The 12,243-nt window shown below is 44.2% G+C and overlaps 1 protein-coding gene across 5 annotated transcripts in view; it reads right to left on the reverse strand.

Annotated features, from left to right (window-relative positions):
- The window catches only part of NAPEPLD (N-acyl phosphatidylethanolamine phospholipase D), a 52,427-nt gene that overhangs the window by 32,289 nt on the left and 7,895 nt on the right, over nt 1-12,243 (reverse strand). Inside the window, exon 1 of one of the 5 annotated variants that reach the window (XM_059396983.1) lies at nt 1,908-2,033. The exons of the other annotated variants lie outside the window; for them this stretch is intronic. Coding sequence (XP_059252966.1) covers nt 1,908-1,915 — 8 coding nt within the window. The 5' untranslated portion in view covers nt 1,916-2,033. Of the gene's footprint in view, nt 1-1,907; nt 2,034-12,243 lie in introns of those variants that run through there. 5 annotated transcript variants of the gene reach the window in all.

Below are 12,243 nucleotides of genomic sequence, written 5' to 3' on the forward strand. Positions count from 1 at the left end.
GGATAAAGAGAAAGGAGAAATGGGCCCTCTGATTCAAAAACCACAAAGCAAAGTCAAAATAGAGTTTTGAGACAACATCGAGTCATGTGATCGGCTGGGACATAAGAAGTAAGGAAGGCTTGTGAGAGCCAACAGCAGAGGCCAGAGGGCTGGGATCCGATTTGGGGCCTGGCCTGAGACTTGAAGGAGATCTGGCTGCCCTGCAAGAAATGAGGGAAAAAATGAAGGAGCTTAAAAAGGAGACAACTCTGGTAGCAGGGCAAAAACGAAAGGGTGTCGCTAACCATGAGCCAGGGAGATAAATTTGCGAAGAGGAAATAGGCAGACCCTCTGTTCCCTGTTTCACAAATGCCATTTAAATTACTGCTCCTAGCAAAATTTCAGGGTAGGTATCACAATGCCCATTTTTCATTTAAGATTTTATTTATTTATTTGAGAGGGGAAAAGCACACACGCAGAGGGAGAGATGGAACCAGAAGGAGAAGCAGGCTCCCCGCTGAGTAGGGAGCCCCATGTGGGGCTCGATCCCAGGACCCCAAGATCATGACCTGAGCCAAAGGCAGAGGCTCAAAGGAGCCACCCAGGCATCCCTAATGCCCTTTTCTTTTCTTTTTTAAAGATTTTATTTATCTATTTGACAGAGAGAGACACAGTGAGGGAGGGAACACAAGCAGGGGGAGGGGGAGAGGGGGAAACAGGCTTCCCACTGAGCAGGGAGCCTGATGCAAGGTTCAATCCCAGGACCCTGAAATCATGACTAAAGGCAGACATTTAATGAATGAACCACCCAGGTGCCCCCAATGCCCTTTTGCACCTGAAACACTAAGAGGTATAGCAAGCCAGTCAAAAGACAAGGAAGCAGTGACAGTGAGAAGAGAAAGCACAGAATAAACCCAAGAAACCAGAGAGTGAATCAGCAAGACCAAAGCCTCTGGGTGGCGGCAAACTTTGGGCTGTTCATAAGGCAGGTTGGGGCATGGGTAGAGGAGCAAGAGTCAGAAAGGATACAACCAATGAACCAAGCCAAGGAATTAGGGGGAAAGCAAGTGTTTGGAGGATGCAAGAGAGAGTAGATTTCTGACCCAGCGAGCTTGAGATGGGGGAGTCGTCCAAGTAGATGTGCTCAAGGACACGCAGGGATATGGTGACCCCAGGACCCAGACTGCACTGGGGGTGACACAAGTGAAGGTAAGAGAGTAGGGAGGTTTCCAGGGACCCGGGAGTAGAAGGAGAGTGGAAAAATGGGTTCAGTGCTCTGCTTTATCCTTAAGTAATGAACAGTCTCTGCATGCCATCCCCATTTTCTTCTACCTACCCAGGCTCCCACCCCAGTCCACCCTCAGAAACTGCTCTCCAGCAAAGAGCTGCGGTCCTCTCTGAACATGCCCCCCACCCCAACACACACAAAATCCAGTCTTCGGAAACGATCTTTTCAAAGGCAGATCTGATACAACCAACCAAAAGGAAAAATCTCCAGAACCCTCCCTTGGTTCTCAGAATGAAGGCAGAAGTCAGCAAGAAGATGGGCCGTGAGGGTGTTTGTGGCCGGGCCCACACTCTGCTCTGCAGCACACACATGGCCTTGCTCTACTTCCTCAAATGCACACACTCCCACCTCACAGCCACCTCTTACCATCACCGGGGCTTTGCCCACGATTTTTTTTTTTTTTTTTAGATTTTTTATTTATTTCACAAACAGAGATCACAAGTAAGCAGAGAGGCAAGCGGGGGGGGGGGGGGGTGGGGAGAGGTGAAGCAGGCTCCCCGCTGAGCAGAGACCCACCCCCTCCCGATGCGGGACTCAATCCCAGGACCCTGGGATCATGACCTGAGCCGAAGTCAGCAGCTTAACCCACTGAGCCACCCAGGTGCCCCTTGCCCACGATTTTTAAAATACCCTTCAATACCTGGACATGTATTCACAGGATCATACACGACCACGACAGCGTCCAGGCTACACACCATGTGGGCACTCTGCACTGAGAGTGAAATGATTTGGAAAATTACAGAAGGACATGAAAACCTGAACTGTAACAATCTGGACTTGTTCTCTCAGAGGAAAAGTACTGGCAATCCACTCGGTACACGTGCAAAGGGACGAGCCCCACCAACAGGTGCTCCAGCAACAGAGTGAGCCTCAGCGGGCAGACACGCAGGAGCCTAGGCCACGGGAGAAGGGGCCTCATCACCTCCAGGTGTACTGGCCGCTCTGGAGGGCACAGCAACAGCCTCACAGGGCGCATATTCAAACACTGAAAAGATCAAATGATGGGGAAAACAGGGACAGAACAAGAGTGGGTTCTGTGTGTGGCCCTGCTGGTCACTTGCTTTCCGCTTTGTAAATTCAGACAAGCCCGGTAACATATTCAGGCTGGAGTTTCCTTAATTAAACGCAGCAAATCTCCTTATTTCTGGTTCTAGATCTCTCTCCAAATTTAACAAGTAAAATTTCAGCCTTCCTCTCAGCCCAGCGGTAAACAAAAGGAGATGTCCATACATGGGAAACAACCTGTGTTACAAGGGTTCAAAACTTGATGAGGATCTTTACTGAATGCTGATTTCCATCCAATTCAAGGCATCATGAATGGTGCACACTGTCATTTTATGTGTCACTAAGACTGTAAAATTATTATTATAAGACCATCCATTATATGACATAACCTGGTATCAGTGGTGTTCAAATGTGCATAAAATTTCTGTCTTGACATTGATGAAATACACCAGCTTTTATACGGAGATACAGATTTTAGACAAAGAACAAAAACGTTAGCCTTGGTAATTAAATAGAATCAGAACCACAATTAACGTATTGACCCTCCTTGCCTCTGTGAACAGCTAACTTTGTGAACAACAGCTGAATTGAGAATCCAGAAGCAAATTTAAACAAAGCCCTAAGACCGCTAATGTAAGTGCTCTTTTTTAAAAAAACAATTTGTTACGAAGAGGACGACATGAATTCCATCCAGTAATATCAACTACATTCTCTGCATTTCTTTGAAGATTAATTGCCTACTTAACAAGAGGACTTACCCCACGTCCCTGTGACATTTGGTGAAGACAAGTCTGCCAAGTACAAATATTTTAATAACTGCACACATGGGTAAAACACTTTCAAAAAACAAGGGCTCTCTGTTTCAAAAGCAAATGTTTTATCCTTTCTTTCTTTGACATTTAAGATTTGCCAGCTGCCTAGAATTGAATGCATTGCTTTACCATTCAGAAAGTTAAAGAAAAAAATTACTTTAGTACAATGTATGTTTGGGATTTCAACGTGCTCATAAATCATGACACTGCGAATCATTATTCCTAAAGGGGACATTTAATAAACACTAATTGAGTGACTATCCACTACATACCCACAAAGATGCTGACAAGAAAGCTGGAAAACATTCAGAATTCTATTTTCAGATATCTTAAATAACATGAAATTCACCCTTTTAGAGCTGCAGTCCTGTCTTTGGTGAAAAGGGTCCTTATACTATAATGCTAGGTAACATAGCTAACTAAACTATTTCAATTCACTGAAGTGTCTGCAAAGGGCTTCCACAGCTTAAACTAAACAGTCTCCATCCCTCACAGACAATACAGACTTCCCAGAAGACTGGTGTTAACCCCACATGCATTTAGGAGTCTGGTAGGGAGGGGAGATTTGTCCTAGCGTGGGAAGTACACTGGGTAATGAAAGGGAGAATGTTCTGTGGGAGGTATGTACACCCCATACATCAACAAAGAAAGTACTGCATTAATTGTTATCAGTGAATTTTTTTTTAACCTCACATTGTTGACTTAACAACCAGTTTCACTAAAACGTTAAAGGATAACAAAGCTAATAGCTTAATATACAATACCTGGGAGCACACTAAAATTGAGTTATGACAACCTTTAATATAGTTTAGTCAAAAATATTTTAGGGGCGCCTGGGTGGCTCCATGGGTTAAAGCCTCTGCCTTTGTCTCAGATCATGATCTCAGGGTCCTGGGATTGAGCCCTGCACTGTGCTCTCTGATCAGTGGGGAGCATGCTTTCCCCCCTTCTTCCCACTTGCCTCTCTGCCTACTTGTGATCTCTGTCAAATAGATAAATAAAATCTTAAAATAAAATTTTTAGAATACCTATATGTATACATATATACATAAAATGCATTTAGATATATGTGTACATAGAAATAGATAGAAATCTATCACAGCAAACAACTAACCTTCAGAACAGTGAAAAGAACATTGGTTTGGGCTGTAGAAGACAGCAGTCTAGCTTTTCCACTAACTAGAGAGAAATCATCGTGGGGAAAGTAACTTAACCTGTCTCAACATGGCCTTGCTCATCTGTGAAGTTAAGATAACAACCAAATATCTCCCTGAAGGGCTGTAATGAGGAGCAATCACGGGGCTAGTATTCCCAAGCACTAACCAAATGCATAGTGTGCCTTCTACTATTATTTATGTTCTGTAAAAATTTAAAAAGTATGATAACTAGAACCTTTGGATCCAAGTGAAAGAATATTCTACAATTCCAGATAGACTTAAAAATAGATTGCTGAAATTGTTCTTAATTTTGTTTAAAAAAACCATTTTCATTTTAAAAAAATCTAAGTTTCCTGATCCTTTATAAAAATCAAAATAGGGGTGACTGAGAGGCTCAGTTGTTAAGCGTCTGCCTTCGGCTCGGATCATGATCTCAGGGTCCTGGGATCAAGCCCTGCATCAGGCTCCCAGCTCAGCGGGAAGCCTGCTTCTCTCTCTCCCTCTGCATCTGCTTATGTTCCCTCTCTCGCTGTCTCTGACAAATAAATAAAATCTTAAAAAAAAAAAAAAAAAAAAAACTTTTATGGTGTTAAAAAAAGAAACTTCACATTTGCCTTATGAAGTGTTCATCTGATTACAGACAGAAAACTTACTTCAACAAATCAAGTTAATTCGCTTATCGGGACCCTGACAGAATGGAAGCTGCCCCGAGAATAGTCCACAAACCTAAACCTAAGTCAGCCTGCACTCATGGGAAACCCTTGTCAAGGAATCCTATCCCAATCCTCCAACCCAGCTTGGCAAGCTTACCTTTCCCTGAAAAGAGGACCCGCCAGCGCTCTAAGGAAATCCCCGACCTCCTAACCAATCATGCCCTGTTTCCACATTGCCTCTTCCAGACTCTAGAAAATGGACTCTTGCAAAAAAAATTCCTCAGGAAGACTGTTCCACTGCTTCTGAAGCATCGTACTCCCCAGACCCATGCATTTTCTTCCCCTAAAATGAGGACATGAAACTTTTTTTTTTTTTAAGATTTTATCCGTTTAATTCAGAGAGTGAGAGAGCACAAGTGTGCATGAGCAAAAGTGGGGGAAGCAGAGGGGGAAGCAGGCCACCGGGGTGACAGGGGTAGTGGGGGCTCAACCCCAGGACCCTGGGATCATCCCTGAGTCAAGTGCAGACGCATAACGCTTAACCGACTCAAGCCACCCAGGCACCCCAGGATGTGGAATTTGTTACTAGATTGTGTTCTGTCATCCGACACAAGTAATTCACAAAGAAATGCTATCTTACCAAAAGACTCAGAACAGACAGTTTTGGGAAGAATGAGTGCAGAACTCAACCTGAATCTCCAGGATACCAACTAGAGAATGTGTTCTCTTTTCAAAAACTGGTCAAGGACAGCAAATGTTCTTGATCACAGAACACCAAAGGCTTTGAAATTCTTCGCTATTTGACCAAATTCGGTATATTGAACTAAAAAGTCATTTCACAGGCTATTAAAATATTTTAAGTCTTGGGCGCCTGGGTGGCTCAGTGGGTTAAGCCGCTGCCTTCGGCTCAGGTCATGATCTCAGGGTCCTGGGATCGAGTCCCGCATCGGGCTCTCTGCTCAGCGGGGAGCCTGCTTCCTCCTCTCTCTCTGCCTGCCTCTCTGCCTACTTGTGATCTCTCTCTGTCAAGTAAATAAATAAAATCTTTAAAAAAAAAAAAAAAAAGATTTTAAGTCTCCCAAATTCATACACACTAGGTGTCTTCTCTATTATAATAAGAGTTTTTCCTTTAAGTAAGAAAGCAAAGGGGGCACCTGGGTGGCTCAGTGGGCTAAGCCTCTGCTTTCAGCTCAGGTCATGATCCCAGGGTCCTAGGATCCAGTCCCGCATCAGGCTCTCTGTTCAGCAGGAAGCCTGCTTCCTCCTCTCTCTCTGTCTGCCTCTCTGCCTACTTGTGATCTCTGTCTGTCAAATAAATAAATAAATCTTTGGGAAAAAAAAAAAAAAAAAAAGAAAGAAAGAAAGAAAGCAAAGGTCTGATTAGAATTAGAAACAATAAACAAGGCAGCTTAAGACCAAAGTCCATTTTAAAATACCACCCACAGTACTCTAACTGGAATCCTTAGGATAATCCTACTAAAATGGCATGTTAAATAATAATAATAATAATAATAATAATAAAATGGCATGTTATGGCAAATTGAGAAAACATGCATAAAGCAGGATACTTACTGAAATGACAGTTATCACCTCCTTAGTATCTTAAAAATAATGCAAACAAAAAGTTCAGATTCCTTTCTGGCCTAAATGATACAATTTATTAACTGAAAAGGTTGGGGAATATCGGGAGGAAAGACTAGTTTAAAGTTTGGGAAACGTAAAAAGTGTTTCCTCAATCTGCTATAGGACCTTAAGGGTTCATTCATTATTCCATCAGCCAAGACCTGAATAATATATACTTTCAAAATGTGGCCTCTCTCCCGTCTGTCTCAATCCATTATGCAAAAAGAAAGCTTCTTGTCTTTAAAGTATAACCCACGGGGGCGCCAGGGTGGCTCAGTCATTAAGTGTCTGCCTTCAGCTCAGGTCATGATCCCAGGGTCCTGGATCGAGCCCCTTCACTGGGCTCCCTGCTCTGCAGGATGCCTGCTTCTCCCTCTCCCACTCACCCTGCTTGTGTTCCCTCTCTGTGTCTCTCTCTGTCAAATAAAATATTTTAAAAAATAAAATAAAGTATAACCCATAAAAAAAGATACATATAGTCCCCCCCCCCAAAGAAAAGGAATGGAGGGGCCCCTGGGTGGCTCAGTTCGTTAAGTGTCTTGACTCTTGATTTCAGTTCAAGTCATGATCTCAGGGTCATGAAATGGAGTCCCACATCAGACTCCATGTCACATGGAGCTGTTTAAGATTCTCTAGCTTTCCCTCTACCTCTGCCCTCCTCCTTGCTCATACACACATGAATGTGCTCTCTCTCCAAAAAAAAAAAAAGAGAGAGAGAGAGAAACTGGTCTTTATAGATCCTGGATAGAAAGAAACGGTAAGAGGGGGAAACACTCTCTTTTACTTCTGACTTCAGTTCTGGTCCCAACTTCCTGAACTTACAACAGGGTGACAATCCCAACAAACCCATCCTGAAGTTAAAAATTATAACATGCGTTTGCCACACGTAACCTACCAAACATCACAGCTTAGCCTAGCCTGCCTTGCATGTGCACAGAACACTTAGAGGAGTCTACAACTGGGCAAAATCATCTGACACAAAGCCTGTTCTGTAATAAAGTGTTGAACGGCTCATGTATTTATTGACTACTGTACTGAAAGTGAAGAACGGAATGGTTGTGTGGGGGACAGAACGGCTGCAAGTGTGTCAGCTGTGGACGCTCGGGATCACGGGACTGACTGGGAGCCCCGGAGTTGTCAGAATCACATCTTGGGTGGGTAGGGAGAGGGTGATTGGGTTATGGACACTGGGGATAATATGTGCTATGGTGAGTGCTATGAAGTATGTAACCCTGACGATTCACACAACTGTACCCCTGGGGCAAATAATACATTATATATTAATAAAAATAATAATAAAAAGAATCACATCATAAACGGTCAGCTGGTGTACAGTTCAAAATTCAAAGTACAGTTTCTAGGGATACCTGGGTGGCTCAGTTGGTTAAGCCACTGCCTTTGGCTCAGGTCATGATCCCAGTGTCCTGGGATCGAGTCCCACATCAGGTTCTCTGCTCGGCCAGAGCCTGCTTCTCTCTCTGCCTCTGCCTGCTTGTGGGCTTGTGCTCACGCTCTCTCCCTCCTCTCTCTCTCTCTCTCTGACAAATAAATAAATAAAAATCTTTTAAAAAAAAGTACAGTTTCTACTGAATACGTATGCCTTTCCCCCCATCATAAAGTCAAAAAAATCGAAAGTCAAGCCATAGTAAATAAAAACTATCCACACTGAAGTCTGTAAGCTTTTTTTTTTTTAAGATGTTATTTATTTATTTGACAGAGAGAGAGAGAACACAAGTAGGCAGAGAGGCAGGCAGAGAGAAGGGGAAGCAAGCTCCTGGTGGAGCAGGGAGCCCAACGTGGGACTCAATCCCAGGACCCTAGGCTCATGACCTGAGCCAAAGACAGCTGCTTACCCTACTGAGGCACACCCAGGCACCCCTGAAATCTGTAAGCTTTAAAAAGTCACTATTGGGGCTCCTGGATAGCTCAGTCAGTGGAACACTGGCCTGTGGATTTCGGCTCAGGTCATGATCTTGGGGTTGTGGGATCTAGCCCCACATCGGGCTCCACGCTCTGTGTGGAGTCTGCTTGTCCCTCTCCCTCTGCTTCTCCCTCCACTCACATGCACGCTCTCTCAAATAAATACATAAAGTCTTTTTTTAAAAAGTCACTTACCATCATTAAGACTTTCTCCGTACATAGAAAGAGAGGCCTGAGCCACAACCTTAAGGCCCCTTCAAACCTCCCCAATTCTAACAATCTGTGGCTGCCCCAGACAGCCTGCTTGGCCACAGAAGGGCTGCCCCCATCTCCAACGTGGCCACCACCGTGGCTGGCGTTCTACTCCCCAGTCGGAAGTCCCCAGCTAAAGTTAGCTTGGAGGCAGCCGCCTTCCCAAGTCAGGTTCGCAAGGGATAAGCACAGTGTTTTTCAGCCCAGAACACCAACCTTAGCTACTTGGAGGAAGTGTAGTTTCCCGGGTTTACCAGGCAAAGCAGGAGATCATTTAGAGCTTAAAATATTTCAGAAGAGATTTCATGACAAATCTGATCATCAAACAGCCATTAGATTCTCACCCTTTAAAAAGATTCCAGGTATAATTTGTAAGGGCCTAGACTTCAATCATTTATAGAGACATTTACCAAACACTGAATGTCTACTGTATCTCAACTCCAGGCCCAAAACAACAAAAAACAAACAAACAAACAAACAAACCTCTTCAGCCTCCTTACAGATTTTGGAGAAACAGGTTTACAGAAGTATCAGCTATAAATCCTGAAAACTACAGGTTTTAGGATAAGACATTTCCAAAACAACTGTCCCAAATACTTCTCCTTATACTTCTCCCTGCCAAAGGGTTCGTACTGAAGAGAAGTTCTAAGGTCCCCAGCATCAGGCACGCCGAAGAGGCTCGCAAGCTTCCAGATGCAGACAACCAGTTATGGGGCCCTGATGTCAACAGAGGGGGACGGAAAGTAAGACAGGCACCAGGGAGGTTCCCTGAGCCTCTGGTTCATGTACAAGGGAATATGGCCGGAGGGCAAACTCCTGGACATCAGTCTCATCGATCCTTCCTGAGGAAAAGGTAAATGACAACGAACCAACCAACAGTGGGGGCTTTTACAAGGAAGCAAGGCCCAGGGCACTGCTGAGGTCAGACCCTGTCAGTCTGTCCGCTGACAGTGTAACAGCAGGTTCAGCGTCGCACTACGTGACATCCCCAAAAGGTCAACTAACATAATCTTGAAGTTCAAAGGAACTTTAAGTTCCATTCTATATATACTTCTAAAGTACTTTATTGTTCATTGGAGAAAGAGAGAGAAAGTGCATGCATAAGCAGGAGGAAAAGGCAGAGGGAGAGGGACTGAGCCACCAAGACATCCTAATTATATACATTTTTTGGTTGGTGTTTATAATTTACTATCTAATTCCTGGTATTATTAAGATATACTAAGTTGAGGGGCGCCTCGGTAGTTCAGTCATTAAGTGCCTGCCTTTGGCTCAGATCATGATCCCAGGGTCCTGGGATTGCGTCCCGCATCGGGCTCCCGGCTCGCAGGGAGCCCGGCTTCTCCCTCTCCCACTCCTCCTGCTTGTGTTCCCTTCTCTCTCTGTGTCTCTCTGTCAAACAAACAAATAAAATCTTAAAAAATAAAAAAAAAAAAGATACTTCCCAACTTGGTAGGTACCCTTGTCACCTCTAAGTCTTAGTTTCCTTGTCTGATACCCTTTCGTTGTGGTATTGGACAAAATGTACGTATTCCTAAGCCCAGCGTCTGGCACACAACAAGCCCACAACAACTGTAAGCCACTACCTTATATTCTAAGCATATAATCCATTTTTAAATTTCTGCACTAATAAAATATGGGAGCTAAGTAAGGGTAATGGCACAAACAAACTGAATTGAACTCTGGAACTTGTTTTTGTTCTTATATTTGAGTAAAAGTAGCCCTGGTCTTCCTAGAATTCACACAACTCAAAACAAACATGAAACCACAACTCTCCACAGGATTCCTGTGCAAACCCATAGCTCCTGTGGCCTCAGCCACCAGGAGATCCTTCCTAAACCCTAAACTGTGTCCTGGTTCTGAAAGTAATAATCCTCTTGCCTTTACCTCCTTATCTCCCCTGTCTGCCCCCCAGGGAGAAAAATGTGCAAACTCAGGACACTAATAGTAGCCACACCTACAATCGGCACTTTCCCCATGGTGGGAGCCCCAGTTAGCAAGATTCTTTGGCTCAAAGGAGAAGCTTTCCATCATAGAAGCATGCAAAACAGGCAAGCCAGGCCAGCACTGGCTAAATGTCCCCTAGAGCATTTCACTTCTATCTCCACTTCTATCTCCAAACCAACTAGTCTCAGGGTTCTCCCGCCTCCACCTCCAGTGGTCAAAACAGGTAATTAAGGAAGGATCTGATCTGGAGTGTGACTGATAGGCACCAACGTGGGGTTCCTCCCTAAGTATCTCCAAGCCAGCTGGGTACAAAGCCTTAAACCTGGGATTTTCAAGGCTGGCTGCCCATCAGAATGACCAATGGTTTAAAAACTATACTCGAAGCGGGGCGCCTGGGTGGCTCAGTGGGTTAAGCCGCTACCTTTGGCTCAGGTCATGATCTCAGGGTCCTGGGATCAAGCCCCGCATCCGCCTCTCTGCTCAGCAGGGAGCCTGCTTCCTCCTCTCTCTCTGCCTGCCTCTCTGCCTACTTGTGATCTCTCTCTGTCAAATAAATAAATAAAATCTTTAAAAAAAAAAAAAAAAACTATACTCGAAGCTACTGAATCAAAAGTCAGGTGGGGGTTCCCCAGAGAGTTTTACAAAGCTCTGTGGGTGATCCCAACACCCAGGCAGGGTTAAGAACAGCTACTTTGAATTAGTCATTGGCATTAAAGTAGGACAGACATTTAAGGAGGACCAAAAGGACTTTCCAGTACCCCCAAACGTATGCTAGCCTGGCAAATGCCATCTGTAAAGCCCACACTTCCTCCCTGCCCCACACTCCAAGTTAGAGAGGAAGCATCACCCCGAGATGACCACATGGTACTGGGACTGGGAAGACCACAGGGCTAAGAGCCAAATGGGAGAGGTCACAGACTTGTATTCAGTCCAGCTGAGTCACAGATTCAACTCTGTGCTCCCAGGAAGCCAAACCCAAAGAAAAAGAAACATAATCGATGACAATTCACATAGTCTATGATAACCCACAGCAGCCTATATGTGAGGAGTGTTCCAAAAATACTTATAGAATAAATAAATGAAGATCAGGAGTTCAATCTTCTAATTCTTCTTCACTGGGACAGAGTTAATTGTTTTTAAAAAGACTCATTGGGAATCAAATTGTAGGAGAAGCAAAAGCAACCAAAGGACAGTGAGACAAAAGCCAACAGAGGGTGTTCTTACTACTAATTATTGAAATAAAAACTAAAAATTCCTGGGGAAATCTTGAGGCCTTGAATCCTATAACAATAAAGCTGTGACCTAGTGGGAAAGATCAGAAGATGCCGGGGCGCCTGGGTGGCTCAGCCAGTGAAGTGTCCGACTCCAGGTTTCAGCTCAGGTCACGACGTCACAGTCCTGAGAAGGAGCCCACATCAGGCTCTGTGCTGAGCTGAGCATGGAGGCTGCTTAGGATTCTCTCCCTCTCCTCCTCTTATCCCAGCCCATCTCTCTCAAAAAAAAAAAAAAAAAAAAAAAAAAAAAACCTTAAAAAACAAAAAAAAAAAACATAAATAAAAATTTTTAAAACGTTCTAGGGGAATCTAGGTGGCTCATGCGTTAAGCATCTG

This window comes from Mustela nigripes, chromosome 4, assembly GCF_022355385.1.
Source record: "Mustela nigripes isolate SB6536 chromosome 4, MUSNIG.SB6536, whole genome shotgun sequence".
Taxonomy (NCBI): Eukaryota; Metazoa; Chordata; class Mammalia; order Carnivora; family Mustelidae; genus Mustela; species Mustela nigripes.